The sequence below is a fragment of the Mustela putorius genome, unplaced genomic scaffold, assembly GCF_011764305.1.
Source record: "Mustela putorius furo isolate JIRA1106 unplaced genomic scaffold, ASM1176430v1.1 tig00003858_pilon_pilon_pilon, whole genome shotgun sequence".
Lineage (NCBI taxonomy): Eukaryota > Metazoa > Chordata > Mammalia > Carnivora > Mustelidae > Mustela > Mustela putorius.
The window spans coordinates 18,198,861-18,219,271 of NW_025422010.1; the positions used below are offsets into that span (position 1 = coordinate 18,198,861).

At 36.3% G+C, this 20,411-nt stretch overlaps 1 protein-coding gene across 1 annotated transcript in view; it reads left to right on the forward strand.

Annotated features, from left to right (window-relative positions):
- The window catches only part of MIB1 (MIB E3 ubiquitin protein ligase 1), a 136,227-nt gene that overhangs the window by 50,765 nt on the left and 65,051 nt on the right, over window positions 1-20,411 (forward strand). Inside the window, exons 8-10 of the mRNA XM_004742825.3 lie at window positions 748-892; window positions 3,372-3,505; window positions 6,706-6,813. Coding sequence (XP_004742882.1) covers window positions 748-892; window positions 3,372-3,505; window positions 6,706-6,813 — 387 coding nt within the window. The remainder of the gene's footprint in view (window positions 1-747; window positions 893-3,371; window positions 3,506-6,705; window positions 6,814-20,411) is intronic.

Below are 20,411 nucleotides of genomic sequence, written 5' to 3' on the forward strand. Positions count from 1 at the left end.
AACCCTGATATGAGGAAGTTGAGAGGCAATGTGGGGGGCTTGCGGGGTAGGAAAAGAATAAATGAAACAAGATGGGATCAGGAGGGAGACAAACTATAAGAGACTCTTAATCTCACATAACAAACTGAGAGTTGTGGTGGGTGGAGGGGGGTAGGGAGAGGGTGGTGGGATTATGGAACTGGGAAAGGTATGTGCTATGGTGAGTGCTGTGAAGTGTGTAAACCTGGCGATTCACAGACCTGTACTCCTGGGACTAATAATAACATTATTAATTAAAAAAATTATTTTAAAAAAAGTTTGGATATCAAAAAGCAAAATGTTTTGAATTCTTAAGAATGATAGACTGTCATGACTTATTTTTGATTTTATATTTTTGTGGAAGTACTATAGTTTTGTTTATTAAAATGCTTTTTATTTTCGGTTTTTTGGTGGACAGCAAAGCAAAGTTTATTTAGCGATAGTACAGAGTTTATTGAGCGATAGAACAAAGTTTATTGAGTGATAGTACAAAGCAGATGGAGGGGACCTGAGACAGTTGCCCAATTAAAATGTTTTTTAAAGATACTCTTTCAAGTTTGTAGCTAACAAATAACCACTTGAATATGTTGTCCTTTAACAGTTTTTTCATTAGGAACAAAAGAAAATTAATACTTTAAACATGTAAGAGCTAACAATTGAGTTTTTTTTCCCCTATGGTATGTACTTTAGACTTGGGAACATGAACTAATTTTTTTTTTTTTTTGAAAGACTTTAGGTAAAGTTGGCCGAGTACAACAGATTTATTCAGACAGTGATTTAAAGGTGGAAGTTTGTGGAACATCTTGGACGTATAATCCAGCAGCAGTTTCCAAGGTGGCATCTGCAGGATCAGCCATTAGCAACGCATCTGGTGGTATGTTTGTATTGTTGTCTTTAAAAGTAATACGGTTTACATTAGAATCTTTGCTAATTTCTGTGTTCTCTTGTACAGCTAATGTTGTATGTGTTCTTAATTTTCTCCCAGATCACGTGACCTCACTTGAATGTTGACAGTTCTATACTTTTCTAAAGGTTTTTGTTTTTTGTTTTTATATGAGGTTTTTTTATTTTTAAGGATTTTATTTATTTGACAGACAGAGATCACAAGTAGACAGGCAGGCAGAGAGAGGGGGAAGCAGCCTTCCTGCAGAGCAGAGAACCTGATGCAGGGCTTGATCCCAGGACCCTGAGATCATCATCTTAACCGAAGGCAGAGGCTTAACCCATTGGCCACCCAGGTGTCCCTGATGAATGGTTTTTGTTCTGACTGAGGTATACCCTGGAAAATTTTTGAAAATAAGTGCTTTTTTGGGGGCATAATATTGAAGGTGTTTCCACATCAAATCTGAGATAACTGAAATTCATCATTATACTCTTTAGTCAGAACTTTTGTTTTCTGACAAGAAATACCACTTTCTTAGACTATTTTATTCTCTTTTTATTTTCAACATTATTGCTAGCAGATGGCTTTCTTCCTGGATATATTTTTTTTTTTTTTTAAAGATTTTATTTATTTATTTGACAGAGATCACGAGTAGGCAGAGAGGCAGGCAGAGAGAGAGAGAGGAGGAAGCAGGCTCCTGCTGAGCAGACAGCCCGATGCGGGACTCAATCCCAGGACCCCGAGATCATGACCTGAGCCGAAGGCAGCGGCTCAACCCACTGAGCCACCCAGGCGCCCTTCTTCCTGGATATTTTTACATATCAGCCATGGTTTCTTCCTTACTATTTATTTTATTTTTATTTTTATCTTTTTAAAAGATTTTATTTATTTATTTGTCAGAGAGAGAGCACAACAGGGAGAGTAGCAGGCAGAGGGAGAAACAGGCTTCGTGCGGAGCAAGGAGTCAGATACAGGGCTTGATCCCAGGACCCTGAGATCATGACCTGAGCTGAAGGCAGATGCTTAACTGTCTGAGACACCCAGGTGTCCTCTCACTTTTTTTCTTTTTTAAGATTTTATTTATTTATTTGACAGACAGAGATCACAAGTAGGCAGAGAGGCAGGCAGAGAGAGAGAGGAAGGGAAGCAGGCTCCCCGCTGAGCAGAGAGCCCGATGCGGGACTCGATCCCAGGACCCTGGGATCATGACCTGAGCTGAAGGCAGAGGCTTAACCCACTGAGCCACCCAGGTGCCTCTGTCCTCTCACTATTTAATAAGAGTTGTTATTCATATAAAAATGTATAATAATAAGTAGGAAATCATCTTGAAATGTGAATAAGTTGAAAATAAGTAGGAAATCGTTTGAAATATGAATAAAGCTGGATGTTTGGGTAGATTCATGCCAAAGTCTGTCCTTCCTGTGCTCTAGCCTTACATACACATAGCCTCAATTCATTCTAGAACATATTGCAGGGTACTATGTATTATCATTCAGAAAAGAAGGTAGAGCCATAATTAAATTTTAAGAAAGTAAAGGAAAACATTAGGTGACCTCCGGTTTTATTTTATACTGCTTTCTACTTGTGGTGCTGTTTCTTCCTTCCTGATGTAATTTGTTGGTGTGCTTAAAATTTAAATCAGGCAGTGTTTATTTTTTTACCTTGTAGTTAGATGGCTTCACAGCACAGTCAGTGACTACCTACTAATACAAAGAATGAGAAATAGTTAATATCCTACTCAAATAATTTGGACTTGGTGTTGATCCTCTGCCTCACTTCGTGATTTCTTTGCTTTCCACTAAGTAGATTCAAGAATTAAGGAATAGAACTTGGTAGTTTCTTTACTGATGAATGCTACTTAGGAAAAAAAAATCTTATGAAAGAATCTGAGTAAATACATCCCTAGTTCTTTTTTGTTTTAGTCAGTACTAATCACGTGGCACCTGTTGAAATATGTTAACACCTAGATGGCCATTTTCAACGGAAAATTGGTTTGTCCCTAAAACATTTCCCCAAATATTATAGAGATTACATTGCTTTTGAATCAGAATAATTGATTTGCTGATTTATTCTAATGTGTGTAGCAGAGAGCTCTGAGGTAGGGTATGCTTAAAACCTGAAAGAAAGTATGTATTGTTAGGATACTTCCATTGTAGTGTATTCATTTGTTATTATCTTTGGTATGACTTCTAAATCTTAATATTGTTTATATGTAACTCTTTTTCTGAAATTGTAACTTGAAATACATGAAGAAAACTGGGAATACTTAAGAGTTGGAATTTAATGCAGTTTTATTTGGTATTATAACTTGCTTGGGTAATATCTGTAGTATAGTATGAAAATAATATTAATGATAGAAATTATAAAAAAAAAGATAAGTATGTATTACAGTTATGTGGGTAATACTTATCTGTTAGTAGTTAAGGTTCGAGATCCTCCTGTGTTAGCAGCTTTATTTGATGCTTTACAGAAAGACTCTCCCAACTCTTGAAGAAATTATTTGAAACCCAAGAATCTGGTGACCTCAATGAAGAATTAGTTAAGGCTGCTGCCAATGGAGATGTTGCTAAAGTGGAAGATTTGCTAAAAAGACCAGATGTGGATGTGAGCATTGAAAAATTATTTGAAGCATGTACAAAAATAGAACAGTATAATGAACATAACAGTTCAATAATTATTGAGATTTTTCTACATGTGGTTCAACTATTCCTCTTGTTTTTGTGAAGTATTTTTAAAGAAGACGCTGGAAATCATCAGTGTACTCTTCTAAAATATATTGACATTTTTATTTTAACACTGTGACCTTTTAAATTTATGGTTGACAAAATTTGCATTTAGGTTTTCAAGTGGTTGTTGTCCTCCATTTCTCATGGAAATGTCATCTTATCATGTCTTTTACATGTACTTTCATAAATTTTATAAACAGTTTTCTATCCCTCTTCTCAAAACATTTAATCTAAACCTTTTCCTGTGAAAATTGACTATTTTATAGTTTATAGTGCAGAACAATTAAAGGTTATGCATTTTTTTTAGAAGATTTTGTTTATTTATTTATTTCACAGAGAGATAGCAAGAGAAGGGAACACAAGCTGGGGCGTAGTGGGAGAGGGAGAAGCAGGCCCCTCACTGAGCAGGGAGCCCAGTGTGGGGCTCAATCCTAGGACCCTGGGATCATGACCTGAGCTAAAGGCAGACGCTTAACTGAGTGAGCCACCCAGGTGCCCCAGAAGTCATGCATTTTGTAAATCTTAATAGTTTATAGTATTTTACCTTTCACGTAAGCCGTATTTTAGGTGGGCCATTTTGGTTCTAGGTAGGCATTCATTGGCTTTATTATTGCTACCAGGATGATGTTCCATGCTGGCCTAGAGATTGTAGTTGGAGTAGCACAACATCATATTCCTACGAGCTCGTGAGGCGTTTCAGTTACGAGGGAGATGTCAATTGCAGCAGCACAGCACAGTGGTTTCCTGATTGTGTGATATATTACAAATACTTTATTTTGGTTGTCAAAGTACCAAATGACTTTTTTATATTCAACCAAGCAGATTTAAATTATACCTATTTTTTTCTTCATTTAATTATTAAATAAGTTTTTTTTAAACAATATACATTCTAAACATTTACAAGACCAGTGCTCTAACCCCTGAGCTACGGAGCCTTCCCATTCTAACCATTTAAAGGGAGAAAATAGTTCTACAAGGTTTGTTAGGAAAAACATTTCCTTCTCAATTCTACTTACCCATTCTTCAGAGACAACTGTTTTCACCTTGTTCAGTTGATTTTCTTCATATATTTACCTCCACATCTTCTAATAACATATTTCTATTGTTTTTTCTTGATTTTTATGTTTTAGGAGTTACCTTTTGATACTTCACTGTGAAAATGAGGATTTAGCTTTTTTTCTCACCTCCAGCTCATTCCCTTCACACACTCTTCTCAGCTTCTTAATGTGGTTAGGTTGTATGGTGACTTTGTAAGATTAAAATTAATTGTGCATGGTATTATTTAAATGACATTCATATCTGAGCTAGACGATGCTAGATTGTATTTTCCTATAAAACCATTTACTTTCCTTGTTGCTCATAATTGTTTTATCAAAAAAAAAATGAGGTGTAATTTATATATAATGAAATACATGGATCAGTTTTGACAAATGCATACATGTAACTCACACCCCTATTAGATAGAACATTTCCTTTATTCTAGGAAGTTCACTTACAGTTTTTCCCAATCAGTCCCTCTTAACTTCAGACATAGTTTAATGTTTTTTTCATTTGTTTGTAATCTATATTGTTATAACTAATTCTTCTGCAAGCTTCTAACTGTCTAATCTCCCAAGACATTCAGGCACATCAGGTATGTGTTCGTTTCATCTTCTGAGAGATAGTAACATAGGAGAAAATGTAGGTGACTTTTGAGTATGGTGATGACTTTTTATTTTTTTTAATATATTTTTATTTTTTTTTGTCAGAGAGAGAGGGAGAGAGAGTGAGCACAGGCAGACAGAGGGAGAGGGCAGGCTCCCTGCCAAGCAAGGAGCCCGACATGGGACTCGATCCCAGGACGCCGGGATCATGACCTGAGCCAAAGGCAGCTGCTTAACCAACTGAGCCACCCAGGCGTCCCTGCTGATGACTTTTTAGATATAACACCAAAGACATCATCTATGATCTTGTAGGACTCAGAGTTTTATGTCTTAACATTTTAATCTATGATTCATTCTGAGTTAGTTTTTATGAAGGTATATGGTTTGTGTCGGGATTCATTTTTTTCCTTGGGTTACTCCTGGCATTAGCCATTAGGTCTTTTCTCTTGGGCTGGTCTGACTCCCTAGAGTGGTCTCTTAATTCTCCTGCATAGAGGGTATAAACCTGGCTGCAAGCTCATGAATAGTGAGAAAGGGAAGAGGGCTTGGATTCTCAGCATTCATCATTTAAATGTTTATATGAAACTTCTGATTTTAGTACTTTGCCCCAATGATAACAGTGCTTGGTTTCTGTAGGCTAGGGACACTTTACTCTTTCCAGAGAATAAATTTTTTTTTTTTAAAGAATAAATTCTGCTAGCGGTTAAGGTGGACCACTAACTTAGCAGAGTGGAGTGAGGGAATCCAGGGATATAAATGCTTTAAAAAAAAAAAAACTATTAAAAAAAACAATAGCTATTAACCAGTGCTTTTGCATTTAGCACTATGTTATGGAGAAATTATTTATACAACATCAGCGAAGTGAAGAAAACATTGAAAATTACTGCTCTATGTCATAGTTGTGTATAGCTACCCTACTGATTCATTCATGTGTTCCTCATGATAGGTGGCTCACAGTTAGTATTCAGTATATTTGTTGAATTGTATTTATTTATATAGTGGACAGTATCTTTTTTAAAAGTTTTCCATTTACTTCATTGCTCTTTTTTTTTTTCCATTTAAGCAGAGACTCTGAACTTTAATAATTCAAATAGAAATAAATATACAAAATATAACTTACTTTACTCTCTCACTTCCTTTCTTTTTCAGCTTTGCAGATTGGCTAAAAGAGTGCTTTGATAGCTCTTTGAACAATGGAACTTTCCTCTTTAAAAAAACAAGCGTCTGCTCCCTTCTTTAGATTAGAGGAAAGTTTCTGGTGATCTGTACTAGGATATATGGAACACCATCCTAAATTACTTTCAAGGAATCATACAGTGTGCTAGATTTATTTTTTTAATTTTTTTTCAGTGTGGCAGATTTAAACCTATACTATATATTGGCTCTTTTGTGATTTGTGACAATTCTTCATCCTTTTTTTTTCTTTTTTATTTAGGTAAATGGACAATGTGCTGGTCACACAGCGATGCAAGCTGCTAGTCAGAATGGACATGTTGACATTTTGAAGTTACTTTTGAAGCAAAATGTGGATGTAGAAGCAGAGGTAATTAAACTAAGCTTGAAAAATACTTAAGTAAAAAATTAATGTTCTATAAATGGTACTTTATATTATAAAATGAATTGCTTTCTTTCCTAAAATTTAATAATCACCTAAGGCTCTTCTGGTTGGAAAGAAAAATTTGACAAGAGATAATTTGAAGCATTTCTTGTTTCTCTTTGATCTCTCAATACTGTAGATATAACCCTAAGTGAAGATAGGAGTTGAGTTTTCCTTTACTATATATAGTAGGACCACCATGCTACAAGAAGCCCAGATGAGTTCATCCAAGAATCATACTAAAGAAGTTGAGGGAAAGAGAATATATAGATCATGTAGGTCAAGATTTTTTACTGATCAGTGACACTCAGAGGGCTTTATTTTAATCTCATAAGGGAATCAGTAAATTAGAATTTGTTTAGTCTTACTATTTCTTGACTATAATGTGGATCTTTGAAAACTTTACAGAGCATGTTTATCACTAGATATGTGCATATATGCTTAATTTAATTGAGAGTATAGTCTTTTAAAAGGGAAATGAATATTTTTTACTGTCATTGGAGTTTCAGTTGATAATTTCTCTGTGTGTTATGAAGGATGTTGTCCTTTGTGACAGTATACTATAACTTCATTATTGAGAAAATACATTAAAATCACATGTTACAGGGGCGCCTGGGTGGCTCAGTGGGTTAAGCCGCTGCCTTCGGCTCAGGTCATGATCTCAGGGTCCTGGGATCTAGTCCTGCATCCAGCTCTCTGCTCAGCAGGGAGCCTGCTTCCCTCTCTCTCTCTCTGCCTGCCTCTCCCATCTACTTGTGATTTCTCTCTGTCAAATAAATACATAAAATCTTTAAAATGCAAACTATTTTAAAAAAAATCACATGTTACAGTATAAAGGTTATTTAGGAATAAGTCAAATCCTAGTAAATTTAGACTAGGCAGAAAGATGTAATTTTGTCCAAATGATACTCTCATCTGAGGAAGCTAAATGACTTGAATTTCTGAGGACTAACTTAGTGGGCCAGCCTGTTTTTATTAATTAAAAAATTTTAAAGACACATATTTGAAAAGAGAAGTCTTACATTATTTTTGCTTTTTTCTTAGATTGAGTGTGTTTTGATTGGTTGTACAGCTACTAAAGAATCAGTGGTATTGTAGTTGTACATAAAGTCATTTCTGATGTTGGAATTTTCTTTTTTGTCTAAAAAAGCTTGAGTTTTAAAGTAGCAAGTAGATGTTTATAAGTTTCATTACTGTGATATCTCTATGAATGAGATTATATGATTTGATTTTGTTTTCACAGTAGTAATTTTTTTTTAAGATTTTATTTATTTATTTGACAGACAGAGATCACAAGTAAGTAGGCTGAGAGGCAGGCAGAGAGAGGGGAGGAAGCAGGCTCCCCCCAGAGCAGAGAGCCTGATGTGGGGCTCGATCCCAGGACCCTGGGATCATGACCCGAGCTGAAGGCAGAGGCTTAACCCACTGAGCCACCCAGGCGCCCCTGCACAGTAGTAATTTTTAATTCACATCTTTTTTGGTTATGAATTTAGGAACCCAGTATATGTTACAGGATTTCTTTCAGTAATGAAAAACTTAATTTAAATTTAGTATTTTGTAGATGGAAGACACTTACTTATTGTGTTACTGTTTCCATCTAGCTTGGGGAAATGGAATGAAATTTCCCGAGTTGAATACTTCATTTTTTAAAAAATGATTTTATTTGTTTGAGAGAGAGAGCACAAGCAGGGAGGGGCAAAGAGAAAGGGAAAAGCAGGCTCCCTGCTGAGCAGGAAGCCTGATTTGAGGCTCAGTCCTAAATCCTGAGATCATTACCTGGACCAAAGGCAGATGCTTAACCAACTAAGCCACCAGGTGCCCCAAATATCCATTTTTTATTTAATGAATCCAGCAACTAAAATAGCAAGAACTACTAACATACCAAAGCCCTTCTGATTATAGCTAATAAGACAAGAGGCCATAAGTAAAATATTTTGCCTTATTTTTTATAAACTGTGCTTTCTGATTCAGAATTTGATTAATAAAGCAGACAACATGGGACTATCTAACCATTTGTGTTTCTAAAGACTTCTTATTCACATGAGGGGTTGTGCACAATGGCAGTGCAGCTGTGGGGGTGGGAACAAAATTGGCACTGTTTCTTAACTAAATTCAAATACAAAACATGGGTAGCTGATTCTATAAACCCATTAAGATTGGAGTTGGGGTGTGGCGCAGTAAGGTAAGTGTTTGTAAATAATTTCTTTGAGAAAGTTTTAAAATTATGTCTATTACTAGATCAGTGAGATATATCTGGACTTCAACCATACACCTCATTTGGATTTCCATTCTCTGGATTTCTGTTTTAAAAACCCTTGTAGGCAAAGAGAGGTAGGTGAGGGATGGGATATTGGGTAATGGGCAATAAGGAGGACACTTGATATAAAGAGCACTGGGTGTTTTAGGCAACTGATAAGTTGCCTATAACATCAGTGCCCTTGAAACTAATAATACACTACATGCTAACTAAATTGAATTTAAATAAAAAATTAAAAAAAAAATAAAAAATAAAAACCATTGTAGGCAGATATAATTTATAGAAATAGTGGGAGAAAGGGATACTTATACCTCAGGTTAAATTAATAACACAGATTCCCAATTGGCAAAGAAAAAACTACATTTAAAAATTGGGTTAAAATATAAATATAATTTCTAGCCTAAGACTAAAACAAAAAAATCATCAAAGTATCATTTTTCTAGAATTTAAGAATTTATTAGAAACAGCAGTGTAGTTTTTTTAGAACAATGGTTCTCAACTGGGGACATTTGGAAATGTCTGGGAACAGTTTTGATTGTCACAACTGGTGGTGGGGGTGTGGTGGTGGGAGCACTACTGGCATCTTAGTGGTAGAGATGAGGAATGCTACAACATGCCACAACAAACAACTATCTGGCCCCAACTATAAAATATTGCCAAAGTTGAGAAACCCTAGTTTAAAAGACAGAGAAAACAGTTAACTTTACAAATGCACTTAAATTTGTGATTCATCATTTGCCAGCCTTTTTTTAAAAGTAATTTGTCATTATTAACTTTTTTATTACTGAAAATTTCAAATATTTATAAAAGTAGAATAGTAGAATGAATCCTGTTTTCCCATCACCCCACTTCAGTTATTTTTCATGGCCAATTTTGACTTAACCTGTACCATCCTCCCTTTCTACTGAAGCAGATCCAGATACATTATTTCATCTGTAAATATTTTGGTATGTATCTTAAAAGAGAAGTTCTCTTTTTTTTAAACTTCATTATATCTTTACCAGACATAAAACAATAATAATTAAAAGTGATTTAAAAAAATTAAATTGTATTAAAAGTTTTGAGGTTAGCTGAAGAGTAAAATAATAATATACTTTGTTCTCTAGTTATCATTCTGTAATGTTTCATTTTCTTCATCTGCATTAGGAGGTGAGCTCAAGATAGTATAGATTAGGGGTTGCAAACTCTAGCCTGCAGGCCAAAACCAGCCCTCCATCTATAGTACTAAATCTTATTGGAATATAGCATGTCCATTCATTTATTTATTGTGTATGGCCACTTTCATGTTACAACTGCAGAGCTGAATAGTTCAGACAGGAGACTGGGTGGCTTGGAAACCTGAAATATTTACTTCCTGGTCCCTCACAGAAAAGTTTACTGGTCTCTACTATAGATGACTCTTGCAGTTCTTTTGTCAGTTGATTTCAGCTGTTATTAAACTAAATTATTTGGTATATATTATACCTTTCTAATATGTGATATCAGATTACATTTTTTTCCTATTTCTTCTTCTTAGGGAAAACTAAGAAAGTTTTCTCCATCTATGACCTACTGAGTACAGTAGAATTACATTCTGTTTCCTCCTTAATGTATAGGTAAAGGCACCAAGAACTGTGAGATCTTAGGTGTGTTTTTATAAGTGAGCTAATTTTGGATCCCTTAGGGACTTAGTATTTTTTTTTTCCCCTACTGATGAATTATAAGAAGATAGGTATGGTTGATTGAATGAAAGACCAGTTTAAAAAAGTATGTCATTTACATTAAGTTTTCAAATACAGTACACATATATACAGCAGTTGTCTGGAAACTTGGGAGTGGTTTTATCATTTAAGGTTGATGAAAGCTGTTTTGAAGGAGAGGACTAAGTAGAGAACAAAACAGAGTTTCTCAGAAAACCCACATTTTAATGGTATTGTTGCTGTCTAAAGTGATACTGGGCAAAACGTTTAATTGGTATAAACTTCAGTTTCCTTATATATGATAAGAACTTAAAAGGTTGGGGTGTGGAGTAAGGGCAATAAAATACTATCTATAGTATACAACGGCAACAAGGGAATCTGGTGTTATTATTGCCTTTGTTTGATTGTTTCTTTCCAACTGGCAGAAGGCAGAGAATATGGTTTTTTTTTTTTTTTTAAAGATTTTATTTACTTATTTGAAGACAGAGATCACAAGTAGGCAGAGAGGCAGGCAGAGAGAGAGAGAGAGAGAGAGAGGAGGAAGCAGGCTCCCTAGTGAGCAGAGAGCCCGATTCGGGGCTTGATCCCAGGACCCTGGGATCATGACCTGAGCCGAAGGCAAGGGGATTAACACACTGAGCCACCCAGGTGCCCCGAGAATATGGTTTCTTAAGAAACAGATACTAATTCTGTCTGATTCTTACCTAGTAATGAAAACAAATCTGTAGAAATTCTATATAAATGTAAAACTGAGAAGGAAAGGGCAAGTGGGCTTCAAGACTGGTCAATTTAAGGAAATTCTTCTCTTAGTAACCTCCAAAATGGCTCTAGGAATTGGTGTACATAGTTCCTGAGGACCCATGTTAATTCAGTTTCTGAATTAACCCCACCTCCCTATGGCCATCCTCCACCCCCAAAACTGGCATTATTAAGAATGTGGAGCGTCAACAAAAGATTAGATTTTCAAGACCCATTAAACAGTCTTTAAGTTGTCTTTTATAGGAAGGCAGACTAAAATCTGAGATTGTCCCAGCAGAAAAGGTCAAGCTTTAAAAGGAGACAACACCAGAGTTTTTGTCTTCCCTTATCTGCCAATTTTTTCAGTTGCTGAGTTGAGTTTTACCAGATCATCACTGATTTGTCTTTTGTTTTTTCACATTCCTCATTTGGTCCATCATTAAATCCTATTGGTTCTTAGAATATATCCAGAATTTGAACTATTTTTACCCTTCCTGCTGCTACCTCACACTTCTTTTCCCAGATATTCTAGTGGCTTTCTCTCTTACTCCCTTCAGCTATTGATTCATGGCTGGCTTTCTCTCTTGCTCCCTTCAACTACTTAATGAAACCCACCCTGGGAGGCCATCCTTTGGCTGTCCTACCTAATCCTTCTTACCTGTGATATTTTTTCTTTGGCCTTTTTACTACCTAACATTTACATTTTATTTACTTATTTTGTTTATAATGTTCTGTCTCCCCTACTAGAACTTAAAGTCTATGAGGGTAGGAATTTTATTTTGCCCATTGCTGTATCCTTAGTGTCCAGAACAATACTGAGCTTGTAGTAGACACCCAATAAATAGTCAATGAATGAATGAAGCAGAATACACTACTTTCAAACAATTGTATCAAAGTTTTAGTATGATCAGAATATCAGCATCTTGATGAACTAAATGAGTTTTAGGGAAAAGAAGATGAAGTGTACAGTATTACTGACGATATTTAGGGATAATAAAATAGTTGAACTAATTTACTGAAAGTGTCAGCATGTTCAGGAAATGTTTAATTCCACTGATGTTAAAAATCACAGTGCTTACTGAGAAGGTTCTGGGAATATAATGTTGTATGATGTAGTAGAAATTCATCTCCCCACCTAGATAACAACTGTACTGGCAGAATTCCTTCTTTTTTTTTTTTTAAAGATTTTTTTTTTAAATTTTTTTATTTGACAGACAGAGATCACAAGTAGGCAGAGAGGCAGATGAGAGAGAGAGAGAGGGAGAGAGAGAGAAGCAGGCTCCCTGCTGAGCAGAGAGCCCGATGCGGGACTGGATCCCAGGACCCTGAGATCATGACCTGAGCTGAAGGCAGAGGCTTTAACCCACTGAGCCACCCAGGCGCCCTGGCAGAATTCCTTCTGATGTAACTATTTTAGAACTCTAGAGTCTACTAAAGTCTTGTTATGTCCAGAGGAAGGACTTACAAGTTAATTGTGGTTGATTTTTGTCAGTTTTAACTCTTAGTTCAGCAGGTACTACCTATACCTCACCTTCTCGCCCAGGGGCAGACAGCCATGTTCATGTTCTTCGATCACCCTGCATGGGACAGGATGGGCAACAAGGAGTCCTTGCTACAAATACCAGGATCTGTGCACTGATTGCTGCCTCTAACCATGGATGTGCAGACACAGAGCTGGACAGCCATTGTTGTATTCTCCCATTGTTGTATGCCATTTTGCCATGGCTGAAGTAACTTCCAGAAGTTCTAAGGAATGGTATCTTTCCTGCTCTCCCCACACCATTTTTTCTTCTTTTTCTCCTTTTGTGACCTTGGCATTAAAGTCTAGGACTTTCAAGAGCAATTATATATATGAGAAATTAGAAAGTCACTGCACATGTCCAGAGAAAGGTACAGGCTCAGAAAAGACCATAAATTTACACTTCAGGTTCTAACCACAAAGACAGTCTAAAGCAAACAAAAACAAAACAAAAACGGAAAACAGCAAACCCTGCAAAAGAGGGAGAATCTGATTGCGAGAGTTACTGGTTATTAGAATAAAATGTCCAGCTTTCAACAAAAAAAAATCACAAGGCATACAAGGAAGCAGGAAAGTGTGGTCCATTTAAAGGAAGCAAAATAAGCCAGCAGAAACTACTGTTGAAAAAATCCAGATGTAGACTGAATAGACAAATAACTCTAAAACAATTACCTTAAAATGCCCTAAGAGCTAATTGAAGATGAGAAGAAAGCTAAGAAATGATGTATGGACAAAATGGAAGTATCAGTGAAGACATAGATAACCTAAAAAGAGACCAAGAAAAGATTCCAAAGTTGAAAAGTGTAAGAAGCTGAAATGAAAAATTCGTGGAGGAATTCAGAGGCAGATTTAACTAGACAGAAGAGAGAACTAGTGAACTGGAAGTTAAGGCAATCAAAATTACAGAGTCTGAGGAATAGAAGGAAAAGAGATTGGAGAAAAAAATGAACAGAGCCTTAGGGATGTGTAGAACAGTATCAGGTGGACCATTGTATGCATTGTGGGCATTTGAGAAGTAGAAGGGATTGGGTGAGGGTTGGAGGGAAGAGAGGGGAAAGGGCAGCGAGATTATTCAAAGAAACTATGACCAAAAATTTCCCAAATTTGATGGAAGACATGACTATAAACATCCAAGAAGCACAGTGAATTCCAAGTAGGATGAATTGAGTGAGCCCCATACTGAGACACATTGTAATCAAACTTTAAAGAGCCAAGGCCAGAGAATCTTGAAAGAAATAAGAGGGATGACTTGTCACTTGAAAAGAGATCCTTGTAAGATTTTCAGCAGATTTCTCATCAGAAACTTCAGAAGACAGTGGTGGACTGATGTTTTTAAGGTGCTAAAAAGAAAAAAAAAACCCTGCTAACCAAGAATCCTGTATCTAGCAAAACTCTCCTTTGAAAGTGAGAGACATTCCCCAAAACTCAGGGAATTTGTTACTGGCACACCGTCTTGCAAGAAATCCTGAAGGGAGTTCTGCAGATTGAAATGAAAGAATATTAGATAGTAACCTGAAGCCATATGACAAAGTAATATCTCAATAAAAGTATAATATGTAAGCAGTTACAGAAGATAACATTATTTTAATAATGTTTATAATTCTTTTTGTTTCCCAGATGATTTAAGAAACTAATACATTAAAAAAAATGATTAGTCTAAAATCTAGCATTATTGTAACTTTGATTTGTAAATCCACATTTTGTTTTCTATGTAATTTAAGAAACTTAGGGATTTTAAAAAATTACTAGTTTATGGTTTTGATTACACAATGTACAAAGTTGTAATTTTGTGATAACGATAACAAAGGGTTGTGGATAGAGCGGTAAATCAGTTATTTGTTTTTGTTTTTTAAGATTTTATTTATTTGAGATAGAAAACACGAGCAGGGGGAGAGGGACAGAAGGAAAGGAAGGGTGAGAAGCAGACTTCCCACTGAGCAGGGAGCCCAAGATAGGGCTAGAACCCATAACACTGGGATCATGACCTGAGCCGAAGGCAGACACGTAACTGACTGAGCCACCCAGGTGCCCCATAAATGAGTTTTCAATTAGCAGTAATTGTGTCTCAGATAAACCTCGCTGTTTATGATACTGCCACTGCATAACGTTTGTAAATGAGTTTTTATGTTATTGAAGTTAAGTAAAATGTTTTTTACTTCAAAATATCAACTAAATATAAAAGAGTAGTGTAGGAAATGAGGCAGCAAAAGCTATGTGGCATCTAGAAAAATTATAGCAAAGTGACAGAAGTTATTCCTTATCATTAATTACTTTAAATATAGTGGATTAAACTCTAAAAGAGACTGGCAGAGTAGATTGAAAATTATCTGATATGTTCTGTGTATAGGAGACTCCCTTTAAGATGCATAGATAGAAATAGGTTTAAAGTGAAAGAATAAGAAAAGATACTGATGCATATAGTAATCAAAAAAGGGCAGGGATAGCTATATTAATTTTAGATAAAATAGGTTCTAAATCATGAAGGACATTGTATATTAATAAAAAGTACAATACAACAAGAAGATATAAAATTTCTAAATATTTATATGCTTAATAACAGACCATACAAATATACGAACAAAATTAACAAAAGTGAAAGGAAAAAGACATTTTTACACTACTGGTTTGAGACTTCAGTATCCTATTTTCAATAATGTATAGAACATCCATGCAGAAGATAAGAAATATGAGGAATGAACAATACAGTAAAGCCAGCTGGAGCTAATAGACATGTACAGAGCCCTCTACCTAACAATAGCATGTACATTCTTCTCAAGTGCACCTGGTGTGTTCTTTGTGGTAGACTATATGTTAAGTCACAAATTAAGTCTCAGTATATTTGAAAAGGTAGATGTCTTACAAAATATTTTCTTTGACCACATTTTGATGAAGTTAGAAATCAATAATGGAAGAAAGACTGGAAAATTCACACATTTGTGGAAATTAAATAACATACTTTTAAGCAATGAATGGATTAAAGAAATTGCAAGGGAAATATGACAATACTGAGATATGAATGAAAACAAAAGCCGAACATACTAAAACCTGTGAGATGTAGTGAAAGCAGTGCTAAGGGGGAAATTTATAGCTGTAAATGCTTATATTTAAAAAGTGATTCCAAATCAACAACCTAATTTTACAGCTTAAGGAACTAGAAGAAAAAATTAAATTCAGAGATAGCAGAAGTAATGAATTATAAATATTTGAGCAGAGATAAATAAAATAATAGAAAAGCAAGAGAGAAAATAGTGAAACCACAATGTTGGTTTTTTGATCAACAGAACTGATAAATGTTTATTTAATTAGATTGATTAAGAAAAAACACTCAAGGGATACCTGGGTGGCTCAGTTGGTTAAGCGGCTGCCTTCTGCTCAGGTCATGATCCCAGCGTCTTGGTATCAAATCGCACATCGGGCTCCTTGCTCGGCAGGGAGCCTGCTTCTCCCTCTACCTCTGCCTGTGTTCGCTCGTTCTCTTTCTCTCTGACAAATAAGTAAAATCTTTAAAAAACACTCAATTACTAAAATCAGAAATGAAAATGGGGACATTACTACCAGTTCTACAGAAATGGAAAGGTTTTAAGAGAGTACTGTAAATGGTTATATGCCAACAAATGGGATAACCTAGATGAACTGGACAAATACCTAGAAACACATTTAAGGCCTTTATTTCCTTGTTGATCTTTTGCTTGGATGATCTGTCCATTTCAGTGAAGGGAATGTTGAAGTCCCCTACTATTATTGTATTACTGTCGATGTGTTTGATTTTGTTATTAATTGGTTTATATAGTTGGCTGCTCCCATGTTAGAGGGACTTATTAGATCTTCTTGTTGGACAGACTCTTTGAGTATGATATAGTATCCTTCCTTATCTCTTATTATAGTCTTTGGCTTAAAATCGAATTGATCTGATATAAGGATTGCCACCCCAGTTTTCTTTTGATGTCCATTAGCATGGTAAATTGTTTTCCAACCCCTCACTTTAAATCTGGAGGTGTCTTTGAATTTCTTGTAGTCAGCATATTGATGGGTTTTGTTTTTTTATCCATTCTGATACCCTGTGTCTTTTGATTGGGGCATTTAGCCCATTTACATTCAGGGTAACCTGAGAGATATAAGATTGAGAGAGATGAATTTAGTGCCATTGTATTGCCTGTAAGGTGACTATTATTGTATATTGTCTCTGTTCCTTTCCAGTCTACTACTTTTAGGGTCTCTCTTTGCTTAGAGGACCCCTTTCAATATTTCCTGTAGAGCTGGTTTGGTGTTTTCAAATTCTTTCAGTTTTTGTTTGCCCTGGAAGCTTTTCATCTCTCCTTCTTTCAGTGATCGCCTAGCTGGATATAATATTCTTGGCTGCATGTTTTCCTCGTTTAGTTCTCTGAATATATCATGCCAGTTCTTGCTGGCCTGCCAGGCCTCTGTGGATATAAGTCTGCTGCCAATCTAATATTTTTACCATTGTATGTTACAGACTTCTTGTCCTCTGTTGCATTCAGGATTTTCTCTTTGTTGCTAAGACATGTAAATTTTACTATTAGATGACGGGGTGTGGACCTATTCTTACTGATTTTAAGGGGGGTTTTCTGTACCTCCTGGATTTTGATACTTGTTCCCTTTGCCATATTAGGGAAATTCTCTACAATAATTCTCTCCAATATACTTTCTGCTCCCCTCTCTCTTTCTTCTTCTTCTGGAATCCCAATTATTCTAATGTTGTTTCAGCTTATGGTATCTCTTATCTCTCGAATTCTCCCCTCGTGGTCCAGTAGTTCTTTGTCTCTCTTTTGCTCAGCTTCTTTATTCTCTGTCATTTGGTCTTCTATGTCACTAATTCTTTCTTCTGCCTCATTTATCTTAGCAGTGAGAGCCTCCATTTTTGATTGCACCTCATTAATAGCTTTTTTGATTTCAACTTGGTTAGATTTTAGTTCTTTTATTTCTCCAGACAGGGTTTCTCTAATATCTTCTATGCCTTTTTCTTTTGAGCCTGGCTAGAACCTCAAGAATCATCATTCTGAACTCTAGATGTGACATATTACCAATGTCGCTATTGATTATGTCCCTAACCTTCGGTACTGCCTCTTGTTCTTTTTGTGGTGAGTTTTTCTGCCTTGTCATTTTGTCCAGGTAAGAATATATGAAGGAGCAAATAAAGTACTAAAAGGGTGACAAAGACCCCAGGAAAATGTGCTTTAACCAAATCAGAAGAGACCCCAAATCATGGGGGGAAGAAAACGGGTAAAAAGAAGTTCAGGAAAAAAAATTAAAAAAAAAGAAAACAAAAAACCCAAAAAATATAAAAAAGAAAAAATATATATATATTAGACTGGTGACTAGAGCAAGGTCACCCACTTAATTTTGGTAGTAGTTTGGTCTCTTAGAAGAAACTACCTCCCAAAATTTTAAGGAATGAAAAACATATATAAGGTTAGATACAACGAAGGGATGGAATATGACTATAAAGATGAAAAAAAATTTTTTTTTTTTAATTTCTAAAAAAGGAGTTGATAAGGTAAGTTGGTTAGGAGAATAAAGAAAAAGAAAGTGGAGAGAATTTGCTTGGGCTGGAAACTAGAACAAGCCTGGTGCTAGACTTAGGGTGTATTTTGATCTATTAGAAGAAGTTGTACCCCAGATTTTTTAGAAGAAAATAAACCTATGTGTATACAAAAAATAAAGTTAGATACAATGAAGTATAAAATATGATTATAATAATGTTCAAAAAAGATTTTATTTATTTATTTATTTATTTCCGCAAAATCATTTCCTTTTATTCTGTAGAACTTCAATCAAGTAGACTTGTGCATGATTTATGTTTAGTTTATACATGATGGTGGGAATTAAGACTGAAGATAAGGCTACTGGGGAAATGCCTGCTCTTGATTTCCGAGGATCTTCAGACCAGGGACTGCCTATTTATTTATTTTTTTATGAAAGGTATTGTTAGGATAAACTAGTTAAAAAACGTTAAAAGAGGAAAGAGTAAAAGTTAAAAAAAAATAGCAGAAGGGAAAAAAAATAAAGTTAAAAAAATTAATCAACTTTGCAAGACTAAAGAATCATGGGGAGAAAGCTATGAATTCCATGCTTCGCTTTCTCCTCTAGAATTCTGCTGCTCTCCTTGATAAGTGAACTTGGTCTTGGCTGGATTTCTTGTTGATCTTCGCATTCCGTAGAGTTCCAGAGGATGGGAATGAAAATGGCGGCCTCCCAATCTCTGGCCTGAGTTGCTGAGAGCTTGGGGCTCCACTCTCAGTATGCCCTCAGAGAAAACCAGTCAATCACTCCTGTCTCCCTGGCCTCAGCTGTGCTTGGAGAAAAACGCTTAATCACTCCCATCTCCCTAGCCTCCGGCTGTGCTCTGAGCTCACCCAGCCTGTGACCAAGCGTCTCTGTCTCTGGCAGACAGTTCTGCCTGGAGTCTCCAAACACTGTCGATCCCTGAGCTCTTGGGTTGTGGGGGGGGGTGCGCTGGATCTTGTGGGGACCTCACTCACAGAGCAGTGGTTGGTGCCATGGATTATGGTTCAAGATAACCCTGAGTTGAGAGCTCACTCCTCAGCTCCATCTCTATAGCCGGTTTCCCTGCTCTAATACCTGTGAGCTCTGTGACACTCAGACACCCCCGATCCTTCTGTGACCTCATGGAACCTGAGGTCATGCTGTCAGGTGTGAGCTTCACCCTGGTTTTCCTCTGGAGCGATGTCCCTCAGTGGAGCAGACTTTTTTTTCCCCTTAGATTTTATTTATTTATTTCACAGACAAAGATCACAAGTAGGCAGAGAGAGAGAGGAGGAAGCAGGCTCCCCATTGAGCAGAGAGCCCAATGTGGGGCTCGATCCCAGGACCCTGGGATCATGACCTGAGCTGAAGGCAAAGGCCTTAACCCACTGAGCCACCCAGGCACCCCACTGGAGCAGATTTTTAAAAGTCCTGATTTTGTGCTCCGTTGCTCCTACGGGGAGCCGACCCCTCCCCCTGCGGTCTATCTTCCTGTTGTTTTGGATTCATTTCTCCGCCCGTCCTACCTTTCAGAAAGTGGTCGATTTTCTGTTTCTAGAATTGTTGCTCTTCTCTTCGATCTCCTGTTGGATTTGTAGGTGTTCAGAATGGTTTGATAAGCTATCTAACCGATCTCCTGTTACCTGATGTCGTCTCAGCCTGCTACTTCTCCACCATCTTGATTCCTTCAAATACCTAGAAACACGAAACCTACTCAGAATGAGTCAAAGAAATATAAGAATAGAAGGAAATGACCTTGACATAATAAAAGCCATATGTGAAAAATTAAAAACTTGTCCTCTAGGATCAGGGAAAAGATAAGGATGTGCACTTTTCCATTCATATT